This window comes from Lodderomyces elongisporus, chromosome 4 (assembly GCF_030384665.1).
Source record: "Lodderomyces elongisporus chromosome 4, complete sequence".
Classification (NCBI taxonomy): domain Eukaryota; kingdom Fungi; phylum Ascomycota; class Pichiomycetes; order Serinales; family Debaryomycetaceae; genus Lodderomyces; species Lodderomyces elongisporus.
In genome coordinates this window covers 403,852-418,179 of record NC_083676.1, presented here as the reverse complement: position 1 = coordinate 418,179, position 14,328 = coordinate 403,852, and the positions used below count along the sequence as shown (strand labels likewise).

The 14,328-nt window shown below is 36.8% G+C and overlaps 7 protein-coding genes across 7 annotated transcripts; 3 read left to right on the top strand and 4 right to left on the bottom strand. All coding sequences in view use genetic code 12, as the record gives it.

Annotated features, from left to right (window-relative positions):
- Positions 1 to 145: 145 nt before the first annotated feature.
- Positions 146 to 1,414, bottom strand: ARP3 (Arp2/3 complex subunit, actin nucleation center; the record flags this gene model as incomplete). Its single annotated transcript, XM_001525858.2, has 1 exon — positions 146 to 1,414. The coding sequence occupies one exon, from the start codon at positions 1,412 to 1,414 to the stop codon at positions 146 to 148; it is 1,269 nt and encodes a 422-aa protein (XP_001525908.1).
- A 576-nt stretch (positions 1,415 to 1,990) lies between these two features.
- On the bottom strand, positions 1,991 to 3,637 carry CCT5 (T-complex protein 1 subunit epsilon; the record flags this gene model as incomplete). Its single annotated transcript, XM_001525857.2, has 1 exon — positions 1,991 to 3,637. The coding sequence occupies one exon, from the start codon at positions 3,635 to 3,637 to the stop codon at positions 1,991 to 1,993; it is 1,647 nt and encodes a 548-aa protein (XP_001525907.2).
- An 827-nt stretch (positions 3,638 to 4,464) lies between these two features.
- On the top strand, positions 4,465 to 4,836 carry RPA12 (DNA-directed RNA polymerase I core subunit rpa12; the record flags this gene model as incomplete). Its single annotated transcript, XM_001525856.2, has 1 exon — positions 4,465 to 4,836. The coding sequence occupies one exon, from the start codon at positions 4,465 to 4,467 to the stop codon at positions 4,834 to 4,836; it is 372 nt and encodes a 123-aa protein (XP_001525906.2).
- Positions 4,837 to 5,143: 307 nt separating this feature from the next.
- LIA1 (deoxyhypusine hydroxylase) lies at positions 5,144 to 6,100 on the bottom strand (the record flags this gene model as incomplete). Its single annotated transcript, XM_001525855.2, has 1 exon — positions 5,144 to 6,100. The coding sequence occupies one exon, from the start codon at positions 6,098 to 6,100 to the stop codon at positions 5,144 to 5,146; it is 957 nt and encodes a 318-aa protein (XP_001525905.2).
- Positions 6,101 to 6,949: 849 nt separating this feature from the next.
- PVL30_003303 (uncharacterized protein) lies at positions 6,950 to 7,819 on the bottom strand (the record flags this gene model as incomplete). Its single annotated transcript, XM_001525854.2, has 1 exon — positions 6,950 to 7,819. The coding sequence occupies one exon, from the start codon at positions 7,817 to 7,819 to the stop codon at positions 6,950 to 6,952; it is 870 nt and encodes a 289-aa protein (XP_001525904.2).
- Positions 7,820 to 10,160: 2,341 nt separating this feature from the next.
- Positions 10,161 to 11,171, top strand: PVL30_003302 (uncharacterized protein; the record flags this gene model as incomplete). Its single annotated transcript, XM_001525853.2, has 1 exon — positions 10,161 to 11,171. One exon carries the CDS (start codon positions 10,161 to 10,163, stop codon positions 11,169 to 11,171), a length of 1,011 nt encoding a protein of 336 aa, XP_001525903.2.
- Positions 11,172 to 12,257: 1,086 nt separating this feature from the next.
- On the top strand, positions 12,258 to 13,862 carry PVL30_003301 (uncharacterized protein; the record flags this gene model as incomplete). The annotated part of the gene is made up of 1 exon (XM_001525852.2): positions 12,258 to 13,862. One exon carries the CDS (start codon positions 12,258 to 12,260, stop codon positions 13,860 to 13,862), a length of 1,605 nt encoding a protein of 534 aa, XP_001525902.2.
- Positions 13,863 to 14,328: the final 466 nt, after the last annotated feature.

Genomic DNA, 14,328 nt, shown 5'->3' with positions numbered 1-14,328 from the left:
TTTCTTCCTTTTTTTCTTTCTTTTTTTTTGTTTCACCTTTACTTTACCTTTTACGATTTACACATTTGTTTATTTCTTTTCTTTCAATCATTCTTCTATTCTCTTCATACTTTTTATCATAAATATAGAGTATAGCTATACAAAGTTATGGCACAGAGAATAGAGAAAAGTTTCTTACAATGCTTGGACCATATTCATCATAATCGCTCTTTGTATAGCAGAAACTTTTAAACTCAGAAGTCTGTGCCAACAAGGATCCTCCAAACCAAACAGCATTCCTCTGCTTCTTGTGTGAAATTACTTGGACATCCACACCGCTACTTTGAACACCACTCAATTTCTCGCTTATCGCAACTCTTTCTTTGGTTATCACCTTCAAGTCTCTTTGCAATCTTTTACCAAAATCCTTAAACATTGTTGAACCACCTGATAAAACAATGTTCTTGTAAAGTTTCTTTCTCACATCGATAGGAGATGCTTGGATCACCTGATCAACTACGATCGGTAGTGGCGTTAAAAAGTCTGAAGAGCAAATCTCTGGGTTGAAAAAGATCTCTGGGGCCAAAAATCTTTCATAACCAACATCAACAACTTTGTTTCTGTTTTTTTCCGTATATTCAACAATATACTGAGCAAACTTCTCTTGCGGATATTGGTCAAAACGTGTAAATTCTTGAACGATATCGGGACAAACATAACAGAATTGCTGCTTAATCCTCTCAGCGGTTTGTAAACTGGTATCAGGCTCTCCTCTGTCTCTTAACAATTGCTGAATAAATAATGTAATATCTCTTCCAGCCAAAGGGATGTTTTTGATAGCGGCACCGATAACATAACCTTCGGCAACTGGGATAACATGGGTCACACCATCACCAGAGTCAATAACGGTTCCACTCAACGATCTGTCCTGGACTTTTGGGGATGTCCATGAGGCAGCTAATGCCAAAACAGCTTGAACTGCAATGTACAATCCTGCACAATTGAAACTCTCAAACATAATTTCAGCGGTACTTTCTCTATTTTCAGGTGGATTCAAAGGTGGTTCTGTTAACAAAAAATAATGGTCTTCTGGCTCGCAACGCAAGTAGCGGAAGATTGAACTCTCCCAAAATCTCTCCATTTTGTCCCAGTCTTCAATTTGACCATGTTTGATAGGGTAATGCAATCCATATTGTGGACCAGAGGCGGCTTCCAATGCCTCATCTCCAATGAAGAAGTCCAAATCGTCTAAACCCCTCTTGGAGGAGAGATTCGACGATCTACTTCCTGCACCTGTCTTGCCAGCTTTAGAAGAGGCCGAGGACGTAGCAATTGCAGTGGGAAAGACAAAAGATGGCGAGTCATTCCCTGCAAACCCCAATTTGGTCAAACCGGTACCGTTGTCCATGACAACTGCTGGTGTTCCCATACTCATTTTTTCTTAGGAGGATGTGAAAACAAAAAAGTAATTTAGTGAGTTAGTGTTTTTTTTTTTTTTAGTGTTGCAAAGCTTCAATGAATTTTAGGAGTATATATGGTTGCTTTGCTGAGAGTCCAATATTCAATTTGCTTTCAATATTCCCGAAGAATTGAGGTTGGATATTGCTTGTGTTTGTTTGATTTTTTGTGTGATGTATTCCTTTTTGAAGAATAATAGTAGCAAGAAGAAGAGGAAGAAGAAGAAGAAGGAAAAGAAGCTGATAAATTATTACTATAGTGTAGTGACATAGTTTTAGTATATTAAATTTCGATCGTCGAGTTTATCTCCCTTGAGTCGGATCTAAAATATCGCGCACTTGGTATAATTCAACACATAATTTACACTTTTTCAACACCCAAACACACACACAAACAGAGACACACACAGTTTTCAGGGAGCACCAGAAAATCTTTAAAGAGTATACCGAATTTTTATCGATTCTTTGTTCAGTTCATTACAATTATATAGGTAATGTAGGTGTTTGCAGAAATACTGGTTAATACGTTTATATATATATACTCTAACTGACCGTTAATAATCATCTGCACCACTAATAATAACATCATTAATCTTCAAGATCATCCTTGTCAACTGCGTGGCCAAATACAACTGCTGTTTCTTTCCAATCAAGGGGTCTATTACAAACAAACTCTTCATATCATTGGTACCTTTACCCAAACAATCAACTCCTAAATGCGAGTTTTGTTCCCGGACTTGTTTTGCCTTTAGACTACTAAGTGTCTCAATTGGATCTAAACCGGAATTTTCTGCCAAGGTCAATGGGATGGTATCCAATGCTGCTGCAAATGCTCTAAAAGCATATTGGTCAATCCCAACTTGTCTATCTGCGGCATCCGATACTGCCAAGGAACATGTCAATTCTGCTGCACCTCCTCCATAAACAACACGGTTATCTCTGATCAAGTTACGAACCACGCATAGGGAATCATGTAAAGCTCTAACACCTTCAGCAACAATCATCTCATTCGAACCTCTAATAAAACACGTTACTGCCTTGGTGTTTGAACATTCTTCAATTACCAACATACGGTCCTTTGTTGTACCAAACTCGAGCTCTTTAATGACACCGGCCTTGCCTAGTTTATCAGCGCTCAAATCTTCGAATCTTGGTACAATTCTTCCATTGGTGGCGATGGCCAACAATTCCAACTCCAGTCCACCAATCCATCTTATAGCATTGAGACCATTTGCTAAAAGTAAGTGATTTGCTTCATCGTCAAAACCCCATTGACAAGCAACAACATTAGCTCCCGATGCCTTCACATGATCAATCATCTCTTGAAACTTCTTTTGCTCGTACTCTTGCAAAAGCTTAAACTCTTCTACATTTGAAATATCCAACTTGTGTTTTGTCTTGGGCTTTGGTGGTTCAAAGGGACACGTCAAAATGGCAATTTTACAATCTCTAACTTCCTTGGGCATTTGAGGATGACTCCAGTCTTTTTCCAATAAAACACCATTAATAAGTTTGGAGTCTTCGATGGATCCTCCTACTTTCTTTTCCATCTTGATTAATTCGAAATCGACATCTTTTCTCTTGAAATCTGCAACTTCAGTCACAGCATCAACCGCCATTTGGGCAAAGTGGTCGTGGGCTTTGGAAACAATCTTTGAACCTAGTGAAGTCTTGGCGGCTTTTAAAAGAGTCAGTTTGTCGTCAATGGTCATTTCATCGGCAACTTTTTCAAGCTGCTCAACAGCAACTTTACAAGCCTCATCGAATCCATTGGCAATCTTGATCGGATGGATTCCTTTGTCTATGAGCTCTAAAGCCTGATCCAACAATGCACTTGCCAATACAACAACACCAGTAGTTCCATCACCAATCTCATCGTCTTGTGATTTTGATAATTCAACTAGTAATTTGGCAATTTGGTTTTCCAAATCCATTTGGGACAAGATTGTTGCACCATCATTAGTGATTGTGATATCTCCGTCTGGACTAATCAAGATTTTATCGAGTCCACGTGGACCCAATGAAGTTTTGACAATACTGGCAACTGATCTTGCTGCCAAAATGTGTGATTTCGTTGCCTCAACACCATGTTTTCTCTGTTTCTTGCCTTGATCTCGCACAATGATAAAAGGTCTTCCCATTTCATCTTGTGCTACAATCGCATTGGATAAGTCAGGCATACCCTGTGGAGCGCCGGCCATTGTTTGTTTGGTGTGTTGGTTGATCTAATTGTCGGTTGAAACAAAAAGATAAATGAAATCTACGAGTTTTTTTTTTTTCCTTTTCACAAAGTGATGCTGAGTGTAAATGTGAAAGAAAGGAGGAAGAAAAAATAGAGAGAAAGAAAGAGAGAGAGAGAAAGAGATAGAGAGATGTGTACAAAAACACACACACGCACTTTTACACACAAACATGGAGAGGAAGAAACCTTCCTGAACATTCTTTTACGCGTTAAGGAAAAGGGGGAGGGGGAGGTGCGATACAGTGTAACGAAATGGAGCATGTACCTTGCAGACTAGGAGTTGGCTCTCCTATTTAAGTATTGATGAAGCAAGTCTATCTTTTATGATTCTAATCATGATTCTTATTCAGAAAGGAGGTTTGTTTTTTAATGAATCTTGTGCTAAAGCAAACTTTGTACTCTATTGTACACACAAACTATAGGTTTGCTTGCTTTAAGTACCATTTAGACGTAAAGGAAATTTCGGAAGAATCCTACTAAACAATTTAAGTAGTCACTTACATTCTTGAATCGTAGGAACCATTTTTGTAATTCTAATCAGGAATATGTAACAATTAAACAAATTCATATATGTATACATACATAAACCAGCGTTCATAGTAAACTTAGCATCATTGTTTCTCACCATTTCTCACCATCTCTCGACTAACATACATTTTTTTTTTCTTTCTATTTCCCTTAAAAATTTCACAAAAAAATTTATAGAGCCGCGAACAAGTGCAGTATCATCTCATCGAATATATCTACACCAAATCTTCCCACCAGTCATTCACTACATCATACACCATGTCAGTTGTTGGATCGCTCATATTCTGCTCTTATTGCGGAGACTTACTTGACTCACATAGTGCAAGTTCCGATATTCAGTGCAACATATGTCTGGCATCATACCCTAAATCACAATTTGCCAATTTGAAGGTGGTGACGAAGAGTGCCGACGATGCATTTCCTTCCAAGTTGAAACTGGCCAGATCAGTTGTCAAAACGAGTTTGAAGAAAGATGAATTGGATGAAGGTGCCACCATTAAAGAGAAATGTCCTAAATGTGGCAACGAAGAAATGCAGTATCATACATTGCAACTTCGATCTGCTGATGAAGGTGCTACAGTTTTCTACACCTGTACAGAATGTGGATACCGATTTAGAACCAATAATTAATGAGAACAGAAGAAAACTAAACCAGAAGAAGAAAATTAGGAGGAGTAGAGGAAAAAAAAGATGAAGAAAAAGAAGAAAAAGAACAAAGTGAAGACATAATAAATGAGACAAGAACTAATACAAATTATAGACTATGTTTGAAACTGAAAACGATCTAAAGTGCTGAGCATAAAATAAAAAGTTGCATTTATAACGCTTTTGCCTCTCTCTGTCTCCCTATCTCTCTACGTCTCTCTCTTTATTTATTTACTTTTACATAATTTTACTTTACTTTATTTTATTTCTTTCTTGCTCTACTTCATATAGACTACTGCACCGTAGCGTACTCTAATTGACCTGAGTTTTCATATTCATACATGTCAAGGGCAACAATGGCAGAATCTCTGACCACTTGCTCCTTATCGTTAAGGAAGGATCTCAACACTGGTAAACACTCATCAGTGGCAATACTTCCCAAGGCCTCAGCCGCTTCGTGCCTCACCATACCGGCTTCAGACTCATCCTTCAAAATCTTAATCAAAGAAGGAACAGTCACTGGGTTGCATAGTTGACCAAACACGTAAGCAACTTCATGCTTGAACAATGCACTAGGGTCATCGAACCCGGTGGCCAATGCCAAACATGCTTCATCGGTTCCAATATCTCTTAATCTAAACATTGCCCTATATCTTTCAAATAAAGGCTTTTCTTGATCGTTTAATATACTCTGCAACTTGTCAATCTTGGACGAATTAGTTGCATCAGTTGCCAAAGGTGGCGCAGGGTCGATCGATTCGTAAAGAGATTTCTCCAAATTCTCTTTCTTTGCAGATTCAGAGTTCTCCCATTTAATTCTCTCAATTGCTAGCTCACAAGTCTGTCTAATTTCCAAAGAAGGATCGTTTACAAAATACTTTTGAAGCAAGTCCAATGAATCCTTGTCACCCAAAGCACCCAATGCCTCTGCTGCTTCGTGTCTAACCATAACTTGTTGGTTATCATCTGTCAACACATCGCGCAAGTATGATGCAGCGTGTAAATCGTGGGTTTGTCCTAAAACGTAAGCAACTTCATGTTTCAAAAGCTCCGAGTTGTCACGAAATGATTCGGCAATGTACTCAATGGCTTTGTGTGCTTGCTCAGGATTAGAATTATCAGAACCAATAGACTTTAGACTGAATAAGGCACGGAATCTATGTGCAAGTGGGACAGAGCCAGACTTGTTTATAAGGATATCTCTGAGCTCTTCAAGACTCGAGTTTTCAATTTGATCTTCTGATGACATCTGGATAGTAATGGTATTATTGACCGATGAGTTATAATGAGATGGGTAACCTTTTTGAAGTTTTGAAAAAATTTAAAAAAAAAAATTAAAAATTAAAAAAAAAACAGAAAAAAAAAACTTTTGAGAAAAAAAAAAAAAGAAATTAATGATGTTCGTTTTGTGTTTTTTTAGAAGCGGCTTTTAAACATATTATAGAATCATCACCTTTGTATTATCCTATTTTTTTCAGAAATCAATTTGCAAGCAAAAGACTAATCAGTTGAAAAAAAAAAGAAAAGAACAGAAGAAATTGGTACTATATTCTTCATTTTCATGATACAACTACTAACTTATAGTAGGACTACTTCTCCACTCTCCTCTCTCTCCTCTCGTAGTCAACACTAATATGTACCAGAGAGCAAGGGCGGCATATAGGTGAGGTTTTTACAAAGCAAAAGAAAACAATACACAAGCGTGGACGGAAAATGCGATCTATGGCCGATAAGCGCAAATCGAAGCAAAGGCAGCGCACCTGAAAAAACAAAAAAATTAATTTGAATCCAAAAGTAACAAAATTGACAATGTTGATAAATCTGATAATAAAAGACTTGGAACATAAATTATGAATTGAGTTAATGTGAATACCTGTATCGTTTGTCTTCTTTTCTATCTTTTTCCTTTTTTTTTCTTCTCTTTTTCTCCCTATCTTTTTCCTGTTTTTTTTTTTTTTTTTTTTTTTTAGATCAGAGCCATCGTTGTTATATAGAAAAACTTGACTGTACTATATCAAATTTGTCTGTGTTATAATAAATTTGGTAAATACTAGTGAATCTAATATATATATATATATACTGAACAGTCAAATCTCGCTTACTCCAACAATTGTTTCACCTCATCTTTTGCAACTTCCTTATCAAAGTCGGGTCTGGGTTTCTCATAACCATGGACCGTTCTAGCATACGTGATCCCGCCCAATCTGCTAACGGGCTTCAACTTTGATATGTCGATATTATTCAACTCCTTGTTTATGACGTCTTCTCTAACATGGAAATTGACACCTTCAATAATGCAGAGAGTACCTGTTGCTCTTGTGGGATCGCTCTTTGACTTCCATTCATGCGACGCTATTAATTTACCTTCGACTGAAAATGCAGATTCTGCCACATGCTGTGGCTTGACTTTGGTAGACTCCAAGGGTGTTAAACCAGATAATTTCCATTCGTCAACATCGATGGGACTGTTGATGGCACAGTAGTTTGCCGCTTCAACAAACCATTCGCTAATAATATTGATTGTGCACTCCTCAGTGTCCAATATGTTCTTGCATGTATCCTTTGGGTTGCCCCTGCCTCCAGAAAAGCCAATGGTGAATATAGGTGGGTCATGGTTCACCAAAGTGAAGTAAGAAAAAGGTGCCAAATTACGTACTCCATCCGAAGAAATCGTCGAAACAAAACCAATAGGTCTAGGAACCACAGCACTGATCAATGTCTTGTAATTATCTACTGGGTTTCTACCTTCTCCAAATGGGTCAATCTCAATCTTCTTATGGCTTTTCCACTCATTATCATTTGCGCCAGAACCAGCAACCCAGTCCTTTTCTGGAATCTGAGTATACGCCCATTCTATACTAGAATCGAATTTAGGTCTAGAACTTTCAACTTTGCCGAAATCAGCATGTGGATTCCTTTTGACTTGGCTCTCAAGCCCAAATCTTTTTGGCTCTTCTGTTTGAGTCATAGTTGCTCGAGATGTTGATATGGTTGTGTATTTTAGTCTGCCAATTGAAGTTGTTGAAGAGCAAATAAGCCTAAATAATCTTGTGTGAGGTTTTAGCAAATTCATACAAGTACATATATGTTTATATATATGCGTATGTATATGTATATGTGGATGTAGTTAACTATTTACTGTATTGTAAAAATTCTGATATATAGATTAGTAATTTGGAAATCCAAAATAATGTCAAGAAGCCACAGACGAAAAAGAAGAATTAAAACATAAAAAAAAGAGAAAACAAGGGGTGTGTGTGTGTGTGTGTGTGTGGAATTAGATGTGGAAATGTCTACATATTTTATGAAAGCTTTTTTTTTTAAAAACAAAAAGATATACAACGGAATTGTGACGGAAAAGGTTTTTTTTATTTCTCTTCCATTTTTTTTCCACTCTCCCCTCCGTCCCCTCCGTCCCCTCGTCCTCGTCCTCACAAAAACATATAGTAGTTTTTTTTTTATTTTTTAATAAAAAAAACAAAAAACAAAAAACAATTCGCGACACAAGTGCTTGACTTATAAAGAGAGAGTGGGGGAGAGAATTAGACATGCCCTCCCCTCTTCCCCGAAAAAAAAAAAACAAAAAGAAATGTGTGGAAGATACGGACCGAGATCCGTAAACATGTTCAAGTCGTGTATAAAGATATCAAAAACTCGCCAGGAAGAATGTTTTTCCAGAGCTAAGAAAATACTCACTAGGTTTCAAAAACACCAATGCAAGACTCAATCTCTAATGAGAATCGCAAGTAGGCAATTTAGAGTGAATCATCGTTATGAAAAAAACAACCCCATTTTTTTTTTCCTTTTTTTATTTCTTCTAAATTGGACAAAGTCAGGAGACAGAAAGATGAATCCAGTGTGACCGTTTCGTGACGATCTGACTTTTTTGGGGGTATACACATGGATCTCTGTATGCAAATTGAAAGCATTTATTATGCTGTATATTTCATTATTCTATATAGTATTTGTTATTTGCTTTTTAAAGTAAAGCCATTTTTCTTTTCCGCTTAAAACTATTAGCGGTCAAAACCCACTTGCTGAAGTATAAAAATAAGATATTTTCAAAGCAAAAGTGACTTTAAAATAGAGGGAAAAAAAAAAGAAAAAAATACGAAGGTTAAAACAAAAAGAGATTGGTGCGGCGGCGGAGGAGGAGGGGGGGGGGGGGTCAAGAGAGAAGGAAAGGTGTAGAGAAAGTTTTTATGGAATAGAACAGAAAAGAAGCTCAAAAAAAATACAACAATAATATGTAAACAAAAGAATAAGCCCTAGGTGAGACTAGGTAAGTAGAGAATTGGGAAAACAAAATATATAGTTAAAGCCAGCTTTGCTCAAATTACAATTTCTAAAATTTTCATTGTTTGTGTTCAACAATGTTCATGAACCTTTCAATTTATATTTTTTTCTTCTTTACTTCTCTCCCAGGCCTTCCCCCTTTGCACCTCAAACCATTTTTATGACTGTTGTTCCGACCATCCAGCTCTCAATACAGGCTTTAATATATACATGGATGTATGGTTTTGAGGCAAATATAAAAAAAGTATATGAATTAGAAATCAAGCTATTGTTTATTACAGTTTGGTTCCTTTTTTCAAAGTAAACACACTCTTTGTTTGCTTTCCAAATACTATATCCGCTTCTCTTTCCACTAATCGTGCATTATTTCTTTTCCCTTAACTAAAACAGAGTAAGAAATAAATAAAGTGATAGATGCAAATTCCCATAACATGATCAGGCCACTCTCAAATCATTCAAATACTAAGCAACAAACTTTGTACCTCTACAATGCTTGTATATACCCATGCAATTTGCGACTGGCACCTCCTCCCCCCCACCTATTTTTTTCCCCACAATTCGGAGAATCAATTATTCAGTTTCCAACTATTACATTCATTAATTTTTTATTTTATTTTTTATTTTATTTATTTTATTTTTATTTTTTATTTTTTTTATTTTATTTTATTTTTATTTTTTATTGTTGAAAGAATCAATGTTTTGTTCATTGACAGTGAAGAGAAATATAATTCTCTTTACATGTATATAATATGTGATGCATACTCGGAATTGCCAATAATTGAAATGAAAGCAAAATAGGTTATACAACCATCGTTGGTCAAAAGGGGATTATATATATATATATATATAAGCTTAAATTCCATTTTTTTGGTTTTGTCTCGAACTGAAAATATTCTCATTACCCTCTACTTTACATTTTTCTTCTTCTAGCCCAAACTTGCACTTTAACTATTTCAGTAATTCTCATTGAGTTTCACAAACTAATACTACAGAAAAAACAATTTGTCAACAAGATGCCCTCGACGCTTCCAAAAGCAAACATTTCAAATGGCCCACAAGTCAGTGATATGAACGATGACACCATTACCCAAAACACTCAAATAGTCAACTCTCAACACTCAGACATGAGATTAATGTTTCTCTTGCTGAAGGCTGTACAGCATTTACACGATTTTGCAAGGGAGACCAGATTGACCACAGACGAGTGGATGGCTGCTATAGAATTCTTTACCGCCGTGGGCAAGATGTGCAGCGATATTCGTCAAGAGTTTATTTTGTTGTCGGACACCATGGGCTTGTCAGTTTTGGTTGATAGTCTCTCGCACCCAAAGCCTGAAACTGCCACTATTGGCACATTATTAGGTCCCTTCCACACCCATGATGCTGAGGAGAAGCATGAAGGCGAGTCCATTTGTTCTGATGGCAAAGGTGAACCATTGGTGATTGAGGGTTTACTCACCGATACTGAAGGAAACCCATTGGCAAATGGCTCCATCGATATTTGGCATTGTGATTCCAATGGACTTTACGATACTCAATACGAGAATAGAGAGAACCCAGATATGAGGGGAATCACAAAAACTAACGAGGATGGAACCTTTGTTATCAAATGTACTAGACCTGTGCCATACCCAATTCCACACGATGGACCAGTAGGTAAGTTGTTGCAAAAGTTGAATAGACACCCATACAGACCAGCACATCTTCATTTCATGATTGGTAAACCCGGTTATGATGAATTGATTACCGCATTGTATGAAAAGGGGGACAAGTATGAGAAATCAGATGCAGTGTTTGGTGTAAAGACACCATTGCTTTACACCTTGACCAAACTCGGCGAAGAAAAAGCAAAGAAATATGATATGAAGCCAGATGATTGGTATTTACAGTGGCATTTCAAGATCGTCTCGGAGGCAGATGCACGCAAAGTAAAGTTAGAAAAGACAAAGGAAGCTTTGGGTAAACTACCATCAAATGTTGTTCTCAACCAAGAAGGCTTGCCCGAATTTGCTCCATTGGACTAGGTGTGAGGGCAGATTAAAAAAAAAAATTCTGTGTGCTTGCTTTTCCTCTTTTTCTCTTTTTCTTTCCTTCTTTTTAAGAAATAAAAAATTGCACTTACTTTTGCTTTATACTTTTACTTCAAAATTAGCTTAGTTATGTTGTGTATACGGATATTGAATAAGAATTATGTTTTTTAATTTTTTTTGTTTCAAAAATCTTGATAATCATTGATTGGTATCTTGAGTAAGTAAAAAAAGAAAAATTCTGCTTGAAATGAAAATTCATAAAGTAGTATGTAACATTCTAAAAGAAAAAAAAGAACCCAGAATTATCACAAAAACATATACAGCATATCAAGGCAACGTCCAATTCATTCGATTTGTTCATGTCAATCTGTGCTTGGTATTTCTCATTTTTATCATCTTTATCATCTCTCTCATCTCTTTGTAAACACAACCAAAATCCGATGGAAAAACAAAACTCCATAATTAGTCGATCTTACTGAATCTTCAAGCCTTCTATACGCGTTTTTTTCCGGCCCCCCACATCTTATCCATCTTTCCCCCACCCACTTTGACCCACATAGCTTGCGCGTGCATTCGAAAAAAGAAAAGTACACACAAAAGCTGATTATTTATTGCTATTTCCGATTCCTTCTTGTTTGAATTCTTTTTTTCTTTTTCGTACTGTATTTAAATCTATCTCTCAAAAAATATACAATGTCCATCAATCCGATAATCGTTGATTTCCGACACTAATACCACCAATTACCCCTTTTTATCAAATTAAAATAAGTATTTCCGATCTTCTTTTCCTTTTTTCTGTTTTATGTTTTATGTTCTGTTTTCTTTCGTTTTGTTTTGTTTCGTCTTGCTCTATTTTTTTCTTCATCCCTCTTATATTTAATTCGGGCATCATGCATCATATTTCAATTCATTACTAGTGCTTTTCTGGTTCTGTGTATCTACTTGTATTTATACTCGAATAATCCCCTATCATTACTTGAAAACTTTTGCCTCTTGAAAAACAGTTCAGTAGAGAGCTGGTTATTTCTTTTTTCAAATTTTTTTTTTTTAAAAAAAAACCGACCAAAGCACTTCCATTTCATGATGAGGTCTGTTCTCAAATTATCCAGATTTTCAGATATTGCATATATTTCACGACGTTATGCCTCGTCTTCCATTGCATCAACACCAAAAAGTAAAGTTGTTAAAACTACTGATGAGGCACTTGATGGAGTGGGTTCAAACATCACCTTGTTATCCGGTGGTTTTGGGCTTAGTGGTGTTCCTGATACTTTAATCAATGCCATGGTTAACAAGCCCGGAATCAACAATATCACTGCTGTATCGAATAATGCTGGTCTTGAAGGCCGTGGTTTGTCACAATTATTGGTCACTGGACAAATAACAAAGATGATCAGTAGTTATATTGGAAGTAATCGGACTTTTGAAAAATTGTACCTTACTGGACAAATTGATTTGGAGTTGACACCTCAGGGGAATCTTGCAGAGAGGGTTAGGGCTGGCTCTGCTGGAATACCGGCATATTACTCACCAGTTGGCGTTGGCACATGGTTGGAGGAAGGAAAATTGCCAGTTCGGTACGATTCAAATGGAGAAAAAGTGCTCAAATCAAGTGAGCCAAGAGAGACAAGGGAATTTGATGGGAAAAAGTTTTTGTTGGAAAAGGCCATATTTGGCGACGTGGCTGTAGTCAAAGCATACAAGGCAGATACATTGGGTAATTGTTGGTTTAGAGGCTCAGCAAATAATTTCAATTCGATTATGGGGAAAAACGCCAAGTTGACAATTGTTGAAGCTGAAAACATTGTTGAGCCAGGCGAGATCCCACCTGAAGATGTCCATTTGCCTGCAATTTATGTTGACCGTATCATCCAATCAACGACACCAAAGGATATTGAAATTTGTAAATTTTCCGAAAATGTAGAAATTAATGATGGAAAAGAAGAGGGATCGGCAGCAGCAACAGCAGCAGCAGCAGCAACAGTAACAGCAGAAACAGCCTCTATTGAAAACCCACAATCTGCTAGTGAGTTAAAGAGAGCTAAAATTGTTCGCAGGGCTGCGCAGGAGTTCAAGGATGGGTCTTTTGCTAATTTGGGTATTGGTATGCCTACATTAGCGCCAAATTATTTACCTCAAGGAATACACGTGGTGTTGCAATCTGAGAATGGTGTTTTGGGACTTGGTCCATACCCTAAACGTGGCGAAGAAGATGCTGATTTAATCAATGCTGGTAAAGAAACAATTACGCTAAACCCAGGTGCCTCGCTATTTGGTTCTGAAGAATCGTTTGCCATGATTAGAAGTGGTAAAATTGATTTGACCATCTTGGGTGGCTTGCAAGTTGCAGCGAATGGAGATTTGGCTAATTGGGGTTTGCCTGGTAGAGTTAAAGGAATGGGCGGTGCAATGGACTTGGTGAGTAATCCTGATAATACCAGGGTTGTTGTGGTTATGGAACATGTTGACAAAAAGAATAGGCCCAAGATTTTGGAGACTTGCCAGTTCCCCTTGACTGGACAAAAGTGTGTTTCAAGGATAATCACCGACTTGGCAGTGTTTGATATAGTTGACGAGAAACTCGTGTTGATTGAAATCGATCCAGACACAACTTTGGAAGAAGTAAAGGCAAAGACGGGAGCAAACTTTACGGTTTCGCCCGAATTGAAAAAAATTAGTATCTAGAGGAAGAAGCGGGAAGCGATAACTAAGAGCAATAGCAACTGCAACAGAAGCAACAACACCAACTGCAACAACAACTGCAACAAGAGCAGTTGCAATAACTAAATATACACTAAACAGAAAAGAAATGTACAAACTACAATAGTCAAATAAGTATACATTTTTTTAAGTCCCTTTTTCTTTATTTTTTTTTTCCCTAATAAACTACAGACATTATTGATTGAACTGATACAAGATGAACTTGTACTAAACAGTATATCAAAGAGTCAAAGTGGTGCTCTGATGTAGTGTAGTGTACAACGTTGTAATTACTCCACTATTTATCTCGCCAATGGAACGCAACTAATTAATATATATATATATAAGAATAAATATACGAGAGCTCGCAAAAGCAAGAGAAAAAGAAAGAGAAAAAAATGCAAGAAAAGGGTCCACAAAACAGTAAATCTTTTTTTTTTTTATTTTTATT